General features: G+C 39.5%; 1 protein-coding gene across 1 annotated transcript; it reads right to left on the bottom strand.

Moving 5' to 3' along the window:
• Positions 1 to 14,302: 14,302 nt before the first annotated feature.
• Positions 14,303 to 15,793, bottom strand: LOC117284611 (endogenous retrovirus group K member 10 Gag polyprotein-like). Its single transcript, XM_033759958.1, is given in 3 exon segments — positions 14,303 to 14,734; positions 14,775 to 15,352; positions 15,354 to 15,793. Coding segments are annotated over 3 exon segments (1,284 nt in total). The 3' UTR covers positions 14,303 to 14,468.
• Between the last annotated feature and the right edge of the window lie 3,831 nt (positions 15,794 to 19,624).

Raw genomic sequence — 19,624 nt, 5'->3', positions numbered from 1 at the left:
TATCTTCTTTGTTCAACTTTGGTAGTTCATAAGTATCTAGAAATCTGTCCATTTCTTCTGTGTTTTCCATTTTGTTAGAGTACAAGTTCTCAAAGTAGGTATTCATGATCCTCTGGATTTCTGTTGGATCTGTTGTGACTTCACCTTTTTCATTCCTGACTGCATGGATCTTAGCCTTTTCTTTTCTTATTTTTTTTTCAGCTTTAACTTTTCTTATTTTTGATAAGGTTTGCTAAGGATTTATCAATTTTATTTATTCTCTCAAAAAACCAACTATTTGATTCATTTATTTTTTGTATCATTTTCTTAGTTTCCATTGCATTGATTTCTGCTCTAATCTTTATAATTTCCTCTGTTGTTCGAGCTTTGGGTTTTTCTTGCTCTTGTTTTTCTAGGAGTCTGAGATTCATCATTAGGTTGTTTATTTGAGTTCATTCTGTTTTCCTAGTGTGGGAATTCAGTGCTATGAATTTTCCACGTAGAACTGCTTTCATTGTGTTCCATAGATTTCTGTTTGTTGTACTGGCATTTTTGTTTATTTGTAAAAACTGTCTGATTTCTTCTTTAATTTTCTCTGTGATCTATTGTTTGTTCAGGAGAGTGTTGTTCAATTTCCATGTGTTTGTGAAGTTCCTACAGTTTCTTATGCTATTGATCTCCAGTTTGATTGCACTGTGATCTGATAATATACAGGTAATAACTTCAATTGTTTTGCATTTATTCAAACCTGTTCTGTGAGCTAGTGTGTGATCTATCTTGGAGAATGACCCATGTGCAGCTGAAAAGAATGCATATTCTGATTTTGTGGGGTGGAACACTCTATAGACGTGTAATAAGTCCATGCGTTCAGAAGCTTGGTTCAGTTCTAGTATTTCATTGTTGATTTTTTGCCTAGATGATCTATTTGTGATAGTGGGGTATTTAGATTCCCCCACTACAATTGTATTAGTGCTTATTTGATATGTTTATGATTGTCATCTCTTCCTCTTGAGTTGTTCCCTTTACAAGGATGTAGTGGCCTTCTTTGTCTCTCTTAATCAGTTTTTGTTTGAAATTTACTTTGTCTGCAAATAAGATTGCTACCCTTGCTTTTTTCTGGCCTCCTGTGGTGTGGAGAATTATTTTTCATCCTTTCACTTTCAGTCTGTGGGCTTCTTTTTGCACTAAGTGTGTTTCTTGTATACAACATATTATTGGATTTTGCTTTGTAATCCATTCTGCCAGTCTGTTTCTCTTGATTGGTGAATTGAGGCCATTGACATTGATGGTTATAACTGATATATCCTGACTTATTATTGTCATGTTATTGTCCTTTTGTGGACTCTTTTTAATTTTTTGTCCTCTTCTTTTAGTTTCTTGCCTTGACTATTTGATTTGCTCTGTTAGGCCTCATGGTGTTGTGATCTTCATTGTCTTTTTCTAGAATATTGTTTAGAATTGCTTGTAGTGCTGGTTTGATATTCATGAAGTTTCTCAGGTGTTCTTTGTCATGGAAGTATCTTATTTCCCCATCCATTTTGAAAGAGAGTTTTGCTGGATATATCAGTCTAGGTTGGAGGTTGTTTTCTTTTAGGACTTGAAATACCTCACTCCAGGCTCTCCTTGACCTGAGGATTTGTGTTGAAAAGTCTGCAGTGATTCTGATGGGCTTTCCTTTGCATGTAATTTGTTTCTTTTCTCTGACTGCTTGTAGTATTTTGTTCTTCTGTTGGGTTTCTGGGATCTTGATTATTATATATCTAGGTGTAGATTTTTTTTTGATCGTGGCTAGTTGGGGTCCTATATGCCTCAGTTATCTGAATGTCCAATTCTTCCCCTCTGTTTGGGAAGTTTTCTGTCATTAATTCTGTGAACGGCTTTTTAAAATCATTTGCATTTTCTCCTACTACTTCATGGATTACTATCAGTCTTATGTTATTCTTCTTTGCATCATGTAGGAGTTGTTGGATCAATTTCTCATGATCTCTTACTGTTTTTAAGAGACCTCTCTTTTCACAGTCACTGTCTGTGATCCTATCTTTTATATCTGAGAGTCTATCTTTGCATTCTTTTATTCTGTTGCATACTCTTTCAATAGAATTTTTAATCTCCTGAATATCTGTTTGAATCTGTTTAATGGATTCCATTTCTTTCCTTTCTTGGGCATTCATTGTTTTCATTTCTTTCTTATGCTGGGTCTTCATGGCTTCTATTATGGTCCTGAGCTCAACTATTTTTTTTTTGTCAGTTTCTGTTCTAGAGTCTTTAATCATGACTTTCATTTTGCTCACCATCTCTGTGGTTATCTGGAAAATTATTTCTGTTTTGAATTTTTCTAGAGCCTGATTGATCTGTTTTGTTATTTCCTTGCTGTGAATTCTGAGTGTCCTGGTGGTTCACTATCAGACATTTCATCTTCCTTTGCCCTACTGTTTTCCATTGGTGAACTGGAAGTCTGTCTTTCTGTCTTGCTTAAGTGTTTTCTCACTTTTATTTTTGCTGTTGGGTTGTCCTGGATTCAATCTCTGGGTTATTACATCTTCCTGATATCGTTGCGTTTTAGCTTTTAATTCTCTAATGACTCATAGCCATTCTCATTTTCACAATATCAGAGAAAACAACTCATCAAATCAATCCCTATCCTTTATCCCAATCAATACAATCAGCAACACAATAGGATCAATCACTATTTGCAAATTGACTACTTGTTGTAGTCATTAATCTATCACCTTTAAACCATGTGAATTGAATTAAAATCAAGAAGCAGCCAAAAATATGTTTGCAGTGAACGAACTCCTCAGCATATCATATTTACCATTTAGGATGGAGGCCTATACAGAGTTAGGACAAGAAGAGTATATAAGTAAAAGAACTGGTGAGGTTTCAAGTGAAGCCAGAGGACAGAGCAGGACCACACAATCTTTAGGAAACTGTTACACTCAAAAGGGATAGACAGAGTGTAAGTATAAGGACAAGAATACATCCCCTTAATAGCAATAGGGGCTCACTTTCCCTTGAAACTACTGACCCTTGAGTGAGGCACAATGATAGAAAAAATGAACATTAAGAAAAAAGAAAAAAATGACAAAAGAAGAAATTTGAGCCAGAGCAGGGCAGGAACAGAAAGGGAGGTGAGGGACAATATGGTGGAGCAAGAGACTGAATTGAGGTGAGAGGACAGAAAAAAGAATTTACAGAGTGGAATGAGGAAAAGAAAGAAAAGGACAAAAAAATGGCTTTGAAAGGCCTCTTTCATACTATATCTCTGCTGTCATAATACACATCATGTGCAGCCATGTGCAGAACCAAATCCCCCTATCTCAGCTAGCTGATGGCAGACCCCTGTGACGCAGACTCACCTCAGGCTGCAAGGCCCAAATTGAGCTCCCCGACCTCTTGCAGGGTTGAACTCCAGACAGTTCTACTACAGGTTTCCTCCGCCCTTTCTTTAAAGATGTTCAAGTTTGGGAGCTCAGAAAATTACCCTTTATAACCATCTATGCCTCTGTGGAGTGGATCCAAGGACTGGCATAATCAGGAGATCTGAGAGCCCGTGCACGTGGGGGGCGGTGCTCAGTGGCACCCGTGTGGCTACCCTCCTGGCACTGGAGTAGCAATGGCCTGCCTTAGTTCTTTTAAAATGACTATAACGGTCAGAGTCACATATACAAGCAGATACCAATAATGATTTATCACTGTTTGCTGACAAACTCCATCGAGATAGTTATTCATTTCTATATTTTAAGTGAAATACTACATATTTGCACTTCATTATTTTTGCTTCATTGATCTATTATTGTAATTAAAAACAGAAAAAAGTTGAAGTGTTTCTAAAGTTGTTATGCATTATTTAAAAATATAATCTAAATTATGTGGTACAGAATTCAATCACACTAAAAGTATCTAATTCTTACATTATTCTAGGTCTATGATAATTATATTGAGTTTCCTTTAAAGATAAAAGTAACCATGAAGAAAAAGATATGTATTATATTGTAAATTATATGGTCTGGCTTTAATTTAATGTTTCTTTGAAATGGAAACTGTAATTAATTGCTTCCTAAAGTTTACAAATTTATTATTCTGATAAGTCTTGCCAAAAAACTTAGCAAGTAGATTATTGATTTTTCTTCTTTATTTACTTCTTTTAACTTCTCACTCTCATGGTTAAGATAATGCTTTCTACCCGGTACCCTCCCCACCAAAAAAAAAAGATAATGCTTTCTGGTAATAAATTAGAGGACCACAGGAAAATAAAAGCTGGCTCTGCTTTATAAACATTTAGCATCTTAAGAGAATTGTTAAAGATTTCTGGTGATTTAAAACTGATTTGTGCCTGTGATCAGGGCTTACCTGGTAGAATGTAAATTATATTTTCTATATTCTAATTCTGTTTCAAGTATAAACATTTAAAATAAGCACACTAAAGCCTAAAATTCTCTATTAAGTTTCAAATTGTAACCAAAACAAAAATGAATGTCAAAGGAAACATTTACCCCTTCATTTCAGGAAAATAAGCTCTTAACCTATGACTTTCACATTGGCAGAGCCAGGGGTCAATTCATGGGGTCCCCATCTCTTGTTCTCTTAATAGCATTTGCATCCTTTGCATCTTTCATTCTGGGGATTTAAGAGGTGATCAGAAAATATGTGTCCAAAATTTAAAATGTTTATTAAAGCAAAAGACACATTGCCTTTAATCCCCCCGAATGAAGCCCTCATTCTTGCCACTTTCTGAAGCCCTTCTGGGAGTGCTCTTTCATGAATATCATGTGATAAAAAATACAGTGAATGCTGCCGCTGAGATTTTTGCAACAGAAAGGCAGGTTTGTAAAAGTACTGTATTGTGCTCTCACCCACCTCATTCACCAGCTCTGCCACCCCACAACTTCTGGCTCTTCCCCAAAGCCGAAATGACCATGAAAGGGAAGTGTTGTGAACTAGTTCAGGACATGGAGGCAGTCACAGCAGTGCAATTAAAGACTCTTATGAAAGAGCACTTCCAGAGCTGCTTGAGAAAGAAGCAAGAATGATAGGATGAGTGTGTTTGAAGCAAGGGGGAATACTTTGAGGGGGATTAATGGAAGTGTGACTCTTACTTAATACTTCTTTTAAAGTTTAAACACACATCATATTTTCTGATCAAACTTTGTACTTTGTTCATCTTGTTCTCTTGGTTACACTCCTGTCACACTCTCCAGGGCTTTCCATTTAGATCTTTTTTCTTGCTGCTCTGTTTTGTCTCTCTGATTTCTGAATGCTGGAGGATCCTAGCTTGAGGTAGGGCAACTCTTCAGGTTTCTACTTATGCGCACTTCCTAACAATCTCAGCCAGTCTCATTATTGTAGACAGCTAAGTTAATTAGATATCTTGTAGGCAGTAGACAGGGCCAGACTGTGAAGAGACAACATGGAGGACAACGTGGAGAACAATCAAGACAAGACATGTTCACTGAAAGTCAGCATTGTAAAAGAAGAGAAACTACCACACCCACATAGGATGAGTAGCAGTGATTGATATTCTAAGTAGGTATCAATCACCTGGGTGGGGACCAAGATCTTTCAGGAAAGATCCCTGACCCACTCCTTGAATCATTGCTCATTCCTTGTCTGCTTGCTACGTGACTTGCTTCTTCCACGGGTCCCATTTAATTGGTATTATCTAAGCCACTATACTTATCATGATCTTATTGATTGTTCATAGTTTTGTCCACCTTGTGATTTCTCATTGGATCAGTATTACTTAAGTGACTATATGTGTAATCTTACTAGTTGCCTAAAGTTTTGTCCCATCTTGAACCTGCCTCACCTTGTGGCTTTGTCTCATAAAGTACCTTTGAGAAATTGGGTGAGTGGGCAACCCACTTTCTGGTCCCCCTTCTGTGTCTCTTAGATAAGCTGTCTTTTGCTCAATAAATTTTTCCTACTCTTAACCTCTGTTGTTCCTAGAATTCATTCTTTGATTTTAGAGAACAGGAAATTGCATTTTGGATATCTAGCAGATTTGGGAGTTACATCAATTCCCCCTATATCATCATGACTTTAAATACCATCAATACATAAATACCAAACAATTTTTATTTTATGTTCTAATCCTTCTTCACTCCGGAGGAATACATGTCATTTCCTAACATCTCTTTGGATGTATAATGGGTATCTGTGCTCTCATGACAGAATACCCGAGACAGGGTAGTTTATAAGAAGAGGAATGTATTTCTTATTGTCTTGGAGGATGGGAAGTCCAAAGCCAGGCGACCCAGGTTTGTTGTCCGCTGAAGTTCTGGTCTGTCTTTCCACAGTGCCCTTTGAGGGGGAGGAGCACTGTGCCCTTACACAGTACCTTACTTAGCAGAAGGCAGAAAGGCAAAAGGGACCAAACTCCTTTCATTGCCCTTTAATAGCAGCATTAATCATGACTTAAACATCTACAAAGGGCCCCATCTCCTACACTATTTCTCTAGGAACTAAGTCCCTTAGTGGAGAACATACAGGCCATAGTTTTATGCCCCTTACTCTGCAAACTTCATGTCTTCCTCACATGCAAAACATATTAATTCCATCCCACTGACCCTAAAAGTCTTTACTCATTTCAGCAACACCCCAATAATTCATTGCCGCAAAGTTCTCCTTGCAGAAGTCCTAGGACACAGTTGGAATTCAGTCAAATTCTCTGCCACTTTGTAGCAGGGGTGGACTTTCCTTCAGTTTTCAATACTTTGTCTCTAGTTTCTAGCACTTCATCAGAATGGCATTTATGTCCACATTCCTGCCAACATTCTGTTCATGACAACCCCTAAGACATTTCTGCAGCTCTCCTCTCCTAAACCCTCAGCAGAATGGCCCTCAACATTTACTTTAAAACTCTACCATTACCCACTTCTACAGCTGTGTCCACATTTTTAGTCATTTGTTAAATCAGACTCCACTCTTCTGATACTAATTCCATCTTAGTCTACTCTGTTGATATAATAGAATACCACAGATTAACAGAGAGCAGAAATTTATTGTCTTAAAGTTCTAGAGGCTGGGAAGCTGGAAATCAAGGTGCTGGCTCTGGCCAGGGCCTTCATACGCGTCCTCCTGGGTGGAAGGTGGGAAAGCAAGAGGGGTCAGTCTCCCTCCACCAAGCGCTTTTTACTAGCAAGTCAGAGTCAGTCCGTCTTTATTTCCATGTGCCCAAGGTCGAGATTTGTTTCTGCAGGTGCTAATAAGAAGGTGATATTCTTGCTAAGCACTATGTCTTTTTTAGGGGCAAATATACAGGGATCAGAAGCTGAGCACAAGATGATAAACATGGCAGATCTGTGTCATGCTGACCAGCTCTGGGACCTGCCCCAGAGACTGAGGAGCACACTTCTAGTTGTGTCTAGATAATCATGGAGGCACGGACTTGTGGCCATGCTTGGCCCCTCTCCTGTTCCTTTCTGGCATTCTTTTTTTCCTAGCTCTGCTTCCTGGCCAGCAAGAATTAAGCAGCTTTGTTCCACCATGCCTCTGCCATGGTGTCTCTGTTCGGACCTAGCAGACCATGGACTGAAACTGTGTGAGAATTAAGCCTGTCTTCCATTATGGTGTGGGCATTGTGTCTTAGGTCTCTGTGATGATAAAGCTGACTAATAGAAAATGATGCACAAAACTTCACAAAGAGCCATTTCAAGAGAAAAACTGAAATTAATTCCCTGTTTGTGCATTCAGATAATACATCTCTTTCGTATGCTTATCATCTGCAAAGGCCTGTTACAAACGCTGCCTACTCAAGATAGAATGAAGATGCATAAGTTGTTACATACAAAAATGCATATAATTTTTGGTGGGTGCAAAACTTTAGAAAGCAAAATAGTCCTAAAACTTTCATTTTATTTGTATTAAGGATTTAATACAAGAATATTTTCTATTCTAGCCAAGCATAGTATTTCTGCAAAGTCCACAAGTAACTTGGAAGCCCATCAGCCGGTAACGGTGGCTGCTGTGGTTTGAGTAGGGGTTGTCCCTTCCACAGCCTGTGCAGGGTATGATGAGCACTGTGGGGTGCTGGGAGGTGGAGCTTTCAACAGGTGATTGGTTCTCATGAAGAAGGGCTGATGCCTTTCTCATGTGAGCAGGTTAATACTATGAGAGATGTCACAGTTGAGATCTGAAATGTTCTCCCCAGTGTCTTGTATTTAGAGGTGGGGCTTCGGGAGGTGATTTGATGGAGAGGGTGCAACATCATTGGTGGGTCCGCCCATTGATGGGTCCATAGCCCAGTGTGCTGTAGGGAGGTGGGGGTGAGCCCTTGGGCATTGGCTCCACCTCCCTGGCTCTTCCTTCCCTCACTGCTTCCTGGCAACCATGAGGTGAGCAGCATTCCTTGCCATGGCTTCCCACCATGCTGTCTCTGCCTTGGAATCAGCCAGCCATAGACTGAGTCACCCCAAACCACAAGCCATATCAAACCCCTCCTTTAAGTTGTGGGTGTTAGATATTGTGTCCCAAGGATGAGAAAGCTAATGTGAGAGGGTTGATAAGAGATCTTCCCTGTGTTTTCTTTCTTTCTTTTTTTTTTTTTAGACAGGGTCTTGCTGTATAGTTCAGGCTGGCCTTGAACTCACTGTGTAGCTCAGGTTGGCCTCGAACTTGTGGTGATCCTCCTGCCTCAGGCACACAACTGCTGGGATTACAGGTGTGCACCACCACACCTGGGTCCCCCATGCTTTCTTGATTCTTATCTTCTACTATGTAGCAACACCCTCACCAGGTGACCTTGGGCTGTCCACCCTCCAGAATCATGAACCTAAGTAATCTTCATGTTTTTTATAAACTTTATAAACTTCATGTTTTTATAAATTACCCATTCTGTGGAATTTTGGTACAGAAACAGAAAGTGAGCTGAAGCAATGGGGAATACCTCATTGCTAATGTAAAGTTACAGAATTAAGTAGATACATGCTAACTGGGTTGGAAAGAAAAATGTGTGATCTAATGATAGAGCACCTCCTATTGGTCCTGGAAACTTGTTGTATGCTAGAACCATCCATGAAGCTTTAAAAACCTCATGGCTGCTCCCCAAGCCCCTGCCTGATCTGGACCCTCCCACGTCTTGCATCTCTTCTCTTACATCACTCTTCCATTCTGCACTTAGCCATTCGGTGTTTTCGATTCCTGGAGCATCCTGTGCTTTCTGTTGCCTCAGGCTCTTTGCATTTAGGGGTTGCCTCTGCCAAACATTTTCTTCCTTTTTTTCACATATACTTCAACCTGCCTCTTCCAAGAGGTGTCTTTTCATCTTTCAAGTTGTCCTCCCTTGACCCAACAGACTACACTGTGAACCTTGCTGCACACTCTCCTAGCCTGTCCAATGCTTACTGCAGCTGCTGAGGCCACTGTGTGCTCATAGCTCGGTGACTATCACTCTCTGGCCACAGACGGGGCTCCCAGTCAGCCTCAGGTGCTGTCTTCATGTGTGCATGTGAGCTCAGGGCTTGCGGGAGGTGTTTGTCAGGTGAACACATGGGTACAGATTGCCATGGATAGGTTTGAATAGATTCTGAAATCAGATCAGACTTAATGGAAACAATACTTACCTGATGATTATTTCTCACTGCTGCTTTTATTTTTCTTTTCCTCCAATTTTCTACAATATTCACAAGGGGGTTGACTATTCTGAGGCAGAAATGTGTAATGATGTCGGGAGAAACTTAAAATGAACTTGTGCATGAAAAATGTATCCAATTTGTACTTTGTTAAAAATATTTTATATTCAGGGCTTAGATCAATTATTTCAGTTTGTGTTTTTTTTGGAAGCAGTAATCTATCCAATATGTCTAAAATCTATTACAACTGTTTATTAAAATGCTAAAATAATTCCCTTGTCTCCTATTTTCTAGACACATGTTCTAACATCATTGTTCTACTCATCGTTTTTCTCTCATGTTAATTAATGTTGTATCTATATTTCAGAGAAAGTAGAATTTCAAACCATGTATTGAAGACAGATGGTGCATGTTGGTATCACTCTGTTTTTGTTCTGAGCATCTTCCTAGGGTTGCTATTTCTTCTCAATTCTTTTGTCCTTTTATTTCATTATTAATCCCCATTTGGTAGCTTTTCTTGCTGGAGTCACATTCTGTAACTAAGACTCATGTATGTGGTAAGATTCTGAGCATGAGCAGATGTTACAGGACATTTTGGGGCACTATCTGCCTCTCGACACTTTTTGAAAGGGAATGAAATGTGTCAGTCACGTTCTAATCTCTGCCCCAAGATGAAGTGCTCCTGAGCAACTGGTAGTTTAGATGACGTGAATAGCTTGTATTCCTACAGTTTTGAGGCTTTGAGGGGCGCAGAGAGCACCACAGTGGTAGTGGAATGAGCTTGGACCTAGGCAGGCGTCAAGCCTGATTTTCACACCTACTTATCAGCTGTTCAGCCTTAGAAAATGACTTAATAATCTGCATTTCAGTCTCATCATGTATAATTTAGTCTCTGACTTACAAACATTCCAGTTTTGAACTTTCACAAATATGAAGGCACCTCGCATCACTACCTTCTGTAGATGTGAGCAGATTGTGGAAGGTGGCGCGTGTGTTTGCTGGGCATCGTCGTGGTCATGCTGTTGTGTGCTTCCTGTACAGTGCAGTAGTGTGCAGTAGTGCAGAGCAGTCAGGGACTAACTGCGTGTGTATGTGTGTGTGTGTGTTTATGCTTTACATTGTGTACCTGTGTCAAAGGTGTGTAAGACTCAGTTTGCTGAAATTATGAACGAATTTGACTCTGCAGTGTTTTCCTAGAATGGAACTCACTCTTAAATCGGGGACTTCCTGTAATACCACAGATAGTCATGAAGTCGACAGTACTGCAGTGCTGGGAGGAGCTTGTTGTTCAGCAAGTCTTGATCCCCTTTTTCCATAAAGTCCAGAGAGATCATGGGCAGAACTGAGAGTCCAGGGTTTCTAGAGTTCATGCTCCAATTCCATTATATTTGATTGATATGTTTTTACCTTTGATGAAATATGATTATAGCAAGATCAATAAATGCTATATTGTTTTCAGAATATCATAAAAAATACCTAGGAATTAATCTAACAAAGGAAGTAAATGATCTTTACATTGAAAACTGTAGTACTCTGAAAAAGGAGATTGAAGAGGATATCAGAAAATGTAAGACATCCTTTGCTGCTCGGTAGGAAGAATCAACATAGTAAAAATGGCCATACTTCAAAAACTGTTATATAGATTTAATGCAATCTCAATCAAAATAACAATAACGTACTTCACAGCACTAGAGAAAACATTCCTAAAATTCACTTGGAACCAAAAGAGGCCAACAATAGCAAAAACAATTCTGGGCAACAGAAGAAAGGCAGGGGGTATCAAAATCCTTGACTTGAAATATGACAGAGCTGGTGTGATAAAAACAGCATGGCACTGGTGAAAAAACAGGTATAAGTGGGACAGATTAGAAGATGCAGAAGTAACTCCAAACACACTCAGCCACCTCCTCTTTGGCAAAGGGACCAAATATCTTCACTGGAAGAAAGACAGCTCTTTAATAAATGGTGCTGGAAAAGCTGGATTTCCATATGCTGATTGAGCCAGGAACCATGCACTAAACTAAAATTGAAATGGATCAAAGAAATAGAAACACTAAATCTAATGGAAGAGAGGACAGGTAGAATTCTTGAAGACATAGGTGTAAACAAAGACTCAACTCAGTCTCTTGCTCCACTATATTATCCCTCATCTCCCTTTCTGTTCCTGTTCCTGCCCCAACTCAGACTTCTTCTATCATTTTTTCTTTTTTCTTTATCTTCTTTTCTTCTGTCATTTTACCTCACTCATGGGTCAGTAGTTTCAAGGGAAAGTGAGTCCCTATTACTGTTAAGGGGATATATTCTTGTCCTTATAATTGCACTCTGTCTATCCCTTTTGAATTTAATAGTTTTCTAAAGATTGCATGGTCATTCTATGTCCCCTGGCTTCACTTGAAACCTCCGATTCTTTCACTTATCTACTCCTCTTGTCCTAACTCTGTCTAAGTCCCCATCCTAAATAGTAAAGATGCTATATTGAAAAGTGCATTCACTGCAAACATATTTTGGGCTGCTTCTTGATTTTAATGTAATTCACACTGTTTAAAGGTGATAGATTAATGACTAACACAAGTGGTCAATTTGCAAGTTGTGCTTGATCCTATTGTGCTGCTGATTGTATCAATTGGGATAAAGGATTGTGATTGATTTAATGAGTTGTTTTCTCTGATATTATGAAAATGAGAATGTCTATGAGTCATTAGAGACTCAAAAGCTAAGCCAACTATATCAGGAAGATTTAAGTAATAACTGTGGCGGTCCAGCCGTCACAACACGAACGTACCTGAGTTGGGGAGTGAGGATTGAGAAAGGACAGCACACTCAATAGTGTGGAGACAAGATGTCCGATTTAGTTCACAGAAACAGCTTCTTTTAAAGGCAGGCCAACAGGAAGCACCAAGCAACTATTAGGGAGGAGATCAGATCTTTGGCTATCCGAGTTCTTCCCATCACAAGGTCAAATTTAACAAAGTCCTTGAGCATGGTGGTGCACGCCCGTAATCCCATAAAACCAGTCTGGATTACACAGTGAGCTCCAGGTCAATCTCATCTGTATAGCTGAGACCCTTGTCTCAGAAAAGCCAAATAGAGTCATAGATTGTGTCAATGCCTCAATGGTAGAAGAAGTTACTTTTCCAATGTCAAATGCCAGCGGGCTCTCACAATTCCCCCTTTTTTATTATATCTAGAGCCGGGAGCTTCCCAGCTCAGCAGAAAGACTGTGCCTGTCTTAGGTGAGAAATGTCCAGAGAAATCTCTTACCCGTCATCAAGCCATGAGAAGTTTAATACTCATGCTCTGTCTTAGGTTGGATATTTCTCCACAATTCTCTTACCCGTCTTTGACTACCAGCCATCTGCAGGGGTTATACCATGGGTTGTAAAGGCTTGACATATAGCTTTCTCTATCTCTATCAATATTTGTAAACCTTGATCTTCATACCAGGACTCATTAATTTTTACAGGCATCATTACAAAAGGAGGTTGTCTCAAAACTATCACAGAATGAAAGGAAGCCATCATCTCTGAGAATATACAATTGGTCAATTTACAATTAAAACAGCTGTTGTCATATTCATTATCAGTTTCATTTACAATCTCTATACTTTTTACTAATAACATATAAGGAGCGTTAACACAAGACATTATATTAGAGGACCCTATGCCAACAATATTGAAACTAAGGTTAGTAACTTTGACATCTGACCATAAATGTATTTCTCCCAATGCAGCAGCAAGTTTTCAAATGTTGGTTTGAGGAAAACTTGAATCTTTCCACCAAAGTCCAGCAGAAAGGCTAAGACCAGCAGATGAACTCTTTGATGTAGTGTTGGTTAAAGGTCAATCGAGGAATGTCCTTTTTGTCCCAGAAAAACTTCTCAATGTAGCAGTCTCATTTTCTTTATAACATAGAAACACTACTTTATAAATGACCAAGTATATTTGTATTATTCACCACTACTGGCACTTCACATGAATCAGATGAGACAGGATGTGCAAGGAGAGGATCTGGCATATAAGTCCCATGTTCTTGAAGATTGGCATCACATCTTGCAGGAATTGAAATCAGCAGGAGTATGCACATGTCAAATCAGCCTTTCCGGTAGCCATTGAGCTCCATCATGTTCCTGTGAGAAAACACAAACATGCCCTCGGCCCCATATTAAAACGGGGTCGGGTCCATACCATTGGCTAGTTAAAGGATCTCTCCATTTTACCAAGGCATATGGAAAACCTTGTGGATGCCAAAATCTTTCTGCTGCTGAATGGCCATTCTTATAGACCTTTTGATTAGGGCTATATAAATAAAACTCCCATCTGTTGCATGACATCTCTTCTCCATAAATTAACCGGGAGGCCAGGAACAACATAAGGCTGAAAAGTCCCACAATGTCCTTTAGAATCACTCCAATTTAACATATCAGTACTTTGTTTAGGATTTTTACTTTGACCAATTCCTTGTAATTGAGAGACAGTCTCCTGCAAAGGCCATGTAGAAGGCCACTGGTCAGCAGTTATAACAGAAACATCACCACCAGTATCTAATAACCAAATAAAATATTTTCCTTGAATTAACAATTTTATCCCTGGCCTATTGGCTCCAATAGACTGCACCCAATAAACATCTGAGGACCCAAAAACTTTATTCCCTCTAATGGCTTTTTATATTTTCCTGAGGTAACTATCCTGGGTAAAAGAATCAGTTGAGCTATCCATTGTCCGGGCTGAATAACAGAAACTTGAGAAGGTGAACAAACCATAATTTTAATTTCTCCAGTATAGTCCTCATCAATAATTCCTGGGGAAATCATAAGCCCTTTCATAGTAGAGGAACTCCTACCCAACAAGAGACCCAAAGTATCTTTAGGTAGTGGCCCAAAAACTCCAGTGGGTAGGGCTTGCATTCCCATTTCAGGGGTTAATACTGCATAGGAGGAGGAACTGAGGTCCAATCCTGCGCTGCCTGAGGTGGCTCGGGATAAGTCCTGAACGGATTTTTTGACTGATTTTGAGGGCTGATCTGAGGTTTCGGATTCTGAAATGCCCCAAAAATTTGATACGGGGCCTGAGGCTGGCCCCTCCATCCGTTTCCCGACTGGATAGGATTACCCATAATATCTTTTTTAGATCTGCATTCATTGGCCCAATGTTTTCCTCTTTTACATTTAGGACATAAACCAGGTTCTTTAGGAGGCTTTGAAAAAGATCCATTTTTTTTTTTTACGTTGTGGGCAGTCTCGTATTAAATGTCCTGCCTGACCACAGCCAAAGCAATTTCCATTATTTCCCTTTTTTGGAGGGCCCCTTCTATGTTGTTGATTTAAAACCTCTTTTACAGTTTTTCCTTGTGAAGCTGTGGCCATGGCACGGCCTTGAGTGTAAGAAGGACCTATGTCTGCACACAAGTGAACATAATCAGATAAATCAGCCTTCTTTCTAAAAGGACGGAGGGCAGCTTGACAGGCAGAATTAGCATTCTCATAGGCCAATTGTTTTACTAAAACTATACCATCTTCAGATTCTCCTATGACTCTGCTGGCAGTTTGTAACAAATGATCTAAAAAATTTTGAAAAGGTTCATCCGGCCCTTGTCTGATTTTAGAAATATCTTCTGAGGCTCGTCCAGATGAAGGAAGTTTTTTCCAAGCATTTTTAGCAGCAGTATTACTCTGAGCATACACACCTGGGGGAAAACCTAATTGCTGAGTAACCTCAGCATAAGATCCCTCTCCTGCTAGCGTCTCATAAGTTACATTAAGTTCTCCTTGCTGTCTATTAAGATCTGTTATTCTCTGGCATTGTATATTCAGATTTCCATAACAAATAATCTCCTCCAGCTAGGCAAGCCTTAGCAATCTGTTTCCAATCAGAAGGTGGCAAGGCCTCAGTTGCAAGAGAATCTAGCACAGCTAAAGTAAAAGGGGCAGTCGGCCCATATTGGGCACAAGCCATTTTTAATTCTTTTAGTTGCTTAAAAGGAATTGGAGCATGTTGACGAACAAGGTTTCCTTGAGCATCCTGAGCCTCAAAAACTGGGCAGGCCAGAGAAAATGCAGATACATCCTCACCCTCTTTAAGGGCTTGTTGTAAACCCTGTTGAACTGGAGACTTAAGGAGTTGGGAGTTTACTCTCACAGGCTTCCAGCCTTCACAAGGTCCTGAAGCCAAAGCAATCAAAGAAGGTTCCTTTTCTAACCTAATGTCACAAGGAGAAGGATTAAGATCTGCCACTGGGCTAGGCATGTTTTTAGGAGGTTTATGACTAGTCCATTGAGCTTCCATTTGTTGTGACAGATTTTCTATCAGTTTTTCTATTTTTTCCATCACTTTTTCTATTTTTTCAATCCTGTCTTCCAACTGAATTTTTTGCGAATCTTTAGTATGGGCTGCTGCCATTGAAGGCTGCCATACATTTTCATAATATTTAGCAATTTCTTCCTCAGGGCCTGGGGGTTCCAGCGGAGCCGTGGGAACAATAGTTTCACTTTCAGTTATATAATCATTATAAGATTCAGGTTCCTCTACACTCAATAAATTTTTAAAAATATGTACAAAAAACATGTAACTAATGCTGGCTCCCATTTTTAATATTTACAAGAAAATGCACCACTCCTTACCTATTTGTTGAGGCTTCCTTCTTCTCTGCGGTGTCCCTCACTGGATCCCTCAATACTCAGGTCCCATGTTCGGGCGCCACTTGTGGCGGCCCAGCCGTCACAACACGAACATACCTGAGTTGGGGAGTGAGGATTGAGAAAGGACAGCACACTCAATAGTGTGGAGACAAGGGGTCCGATTTATTTCACAGAAACAGCTCCTTTTAAAGGTAGGCCAACAGGAAGCACCAAGCAACTATTAGGTAGGAGATCAGATCTTTGGCTATCTGAGTTCCTCCCATCACAACGTCGAATTTAACAAAGTCCTTGAGCCGGGCATGGTGGTGCATGCCCGTAATCCCATAAAACCAGTCTGGATTACACAGTGAGCTCCAGGTCAATCTCATCTGTATAGCTGAGACCCTTGTCTCAGAAAAACCAAATAGAGTCATAGATTGTGTCAATGCCTCAATGGTAGAAGAAGTTGCTTTTCCAATGTCAAATGCCAGTGGGCTCCCACAATAACCCAGAAATTAAACGAAGGACAACCCAACAACAAAAATAAAAATGAGAAGACACTTAAGCAAGACACAAGGACAGACTTCCAGTTCACCAATGGCAAACAGTAGGGCAAATGAGGATGAAAAGTCTGATAATGAGCCACCAGGATACCCTGAACCCATAGCACAGGAAGTAACAAAACAGATCAATCAGGCTCTAGAAAAATACAAAACAGAAATAATTTTCCAGATAACCAAAGAGATGGTGAGCAAAATGGAAGTCATGATTCGAGACTCTAGAACAGAAACTGACAAAAAAATAGGTGAGCTCAAGACCATGATAGAAACCATGAAGACTCAGCATAAGAAAGAAATGGAAATAATGAATGCCCAACATAGGAAAGAAATGGAATCCATAAAACAGATTCAAACAGATATGCAGGAGATTAAAAACGCTATTGAAAGTATATGCAACAGAATAATAGAATGCAAAGATAGAAACTCAGATATAGAAGATAGGATTGCAGTCAGTGACAGTGAAAAGAGAGGTCTCTTAAAAACAATAAGGGATCATAAGAAATCGATCCAACAACTCCTAGATGATGCAAAGAAGAATAACATAAGTCTGATAGGAATACATGAAGTAGCGGGAGAAAATACAAATGACTTGAAAAAGCTGTTCACAGAATGACAGAAAACTTCCCAAACAGAAGGGCAGAATTAGACATACAGATAAATGAGGCATATAGGACTCCAACTAGTCACAATCAAAAATTTCTTGAGTAGTATATACCAGGGTAATGATTTCTACTTTATTTAATTTTTCTTTTTTAGTATATTTCCTTTATTATAGATTCAAATGTCAATTAATCCCACTCCAAAAAAGAAAAAATTTATACTTTAGCATTTTTGTTTTATTAAAGATTAGTTGTTTAAATTGTGCATATTAATGGAATACTGTGTGATAATTTGATGCATGTATATAATGTGTAATGATGGCAAGAAATTTATGCTTTTTCTAAATTGTCCTTTAGTCTTCTAGCTTTACAACTCTTTGCCATCTGTTATGGCTTGAATGTTTGTGTTCCTTCCAAATTCATGTTGAAATTTAATGCCAAGCAACAGTATTATGAGGTAGGGCTTCTGAGAGTGATTGGTCTACAAGGCTTCTACTTCCTTGTTTGCAGATGGGACAGGGAAGAGCAGCTTTCTATCCACAAGGGCTCTGTATTACTCAGCTTTCCCATCTCCGAGACACAAAGCTCGATACCCACAACTTATAGGAGTAGAGATTTCATTTGGCTCATGGTTTTGAGGAATTTGATCCTTAGTTGGATGGTTCCAAGGCAGAAATGGCCTGGTGGAAGAGCCATGAAGCAGAAAGAAAAGGGAAGAGCCGGGGAGAGAGCATACTCTCCAAAAGCACACGCCTCGTGCAAAATGGCCCTACCACTGAGCAGAACATTTATCTAGAATTCATCAGTGGTTCAGCCCACTAATGAGCATGGCACCCCTATGGCTGTGAAAGCCCACCTGTGAGATTTGGGAGGACCTTTTATAGCAGGACCATAACAGGACGTACTCCTGTCATGAGGTCTTCTCCCACACAAACTAAGTACTTCTCTGAAGCTTCACATTCTAGTGCCATCAACTTAGGTGTTAGGATTCCAACATACACCTTTGCCAGTGGTATAGATCTACGTGTAACTGTCTGAACAGACATTTCCCCTCCTTTTCTCTGGTTTCCTCTGCTTGGAATGTTTCCCCAACCTGGCTTACTAGTATTTGATCTATAAGACTGCCATACTTCAATGTCTTCCTTTCCAGAAAAAGTTGGATGTTTGTCTTTAGTGTACTGCGACTTGGTTTCCTTTTTTATGCTAGCAAAATGGATACCACTTTTTGAAGCTCAGACTCTTTATGTTAGTCAGCCTGAGTGGCTAGCTGTTGTCCAGGATGATGACCAAGGGTTGATGCTACTTTATATTAGTATGTCAAAATAAAAATCTACCTTTAGAAAGCCTTAGTACACTTGTGAAAAATATTGAACATTCACACATTTGGATCAGTTCATTCCACCACTTGGTGTGGGCTTTGGAGGTTTGGCCCACTTGTGGGGGAAATACAAGCGCATGTAATGTTTGAGAGGAAATGAAGTCACATTGGACTCCTTTGGATTTGGGGCAGTAAACTGAAAAATTTGCTGTAAAAATTACCAAGCCTAAATGCTTTCTTCTGTCATAGGATGCAAAATTTTGAGGCTTCAACTTGTCAAATTGTCTGAGTGAACTCATAAATTGTTTCAAAGGACCGGAAGATTTGAGTTTTACCTTCATTTGAAAGTGTCTGAAATCACAGTCTAGGGTTGGAGAAGTGGAATAAAGCAGAGTCTTAAACTTTCATAACTGAATTGTAACTTCCACGGGCAGGTTCTTTCTAAGTCCTTACTGTAGGGTTTTTAGTTGTTACCTCACACGTTGACTACACCTTATAGTGTGTTCCCAGCAGGAAGTATGGCAATGAAATTCCTAAGTGAGAGAAGAGTGCATCTGTCCTGTCTCTCAGGGTCATGACTATGTGGTACTTTGGGTCCTCTGAACCCGTGGGTTCTGCATCTGTGTGTTCAAGCAACCACTAGTCAAGGATATTTGGGATAAAACTGCATCTCTACATAGTATGTACATACTATTTGGGGTCACTCCCTAAACAATGCAAAACAACAACCACTTACATAGCATTTATATTATGTAAGGTATTGTAAATAATCTAAGGATGATTTAAAGTATACTGACAGATGTACATAGGTTGTATGCAAATACTACATCATTTTATTTGAGGGACTTGGGCAGCCTTAGGTTTTGGTATCAGGTAGATGTCCTGGAATCAATGCCCTACAATACTGAGAGGTGACTGTGCATTTAAAATAAGAGTTTTTTTTTTTTTTTTTTTTTTTTTTTTTTTTTTGGGGGGTACTCCGG

Source organism: Fukomys damarensis, unplaced genomic scaffold, assembly GCF_012274545.1.
Source record: "Fukomys damarensis isolate Sample0158 unplaced genomic scaffold, DMR_v1.0_HiC HiC_scaffold_38, whole genome shotgun sequence".
Taxonomy (NCBI): domain Eukaryota; kingdom Metazoa; phylum Chordata; class Mammalia; order Rodentia; family Bathyergidae; genus Fukomys; species Fukomys damarensis.
Note: the sequence above shows the minus strand (reverse complement) of the source record. Positions and strands in the feature narration are given on the sequence as shown.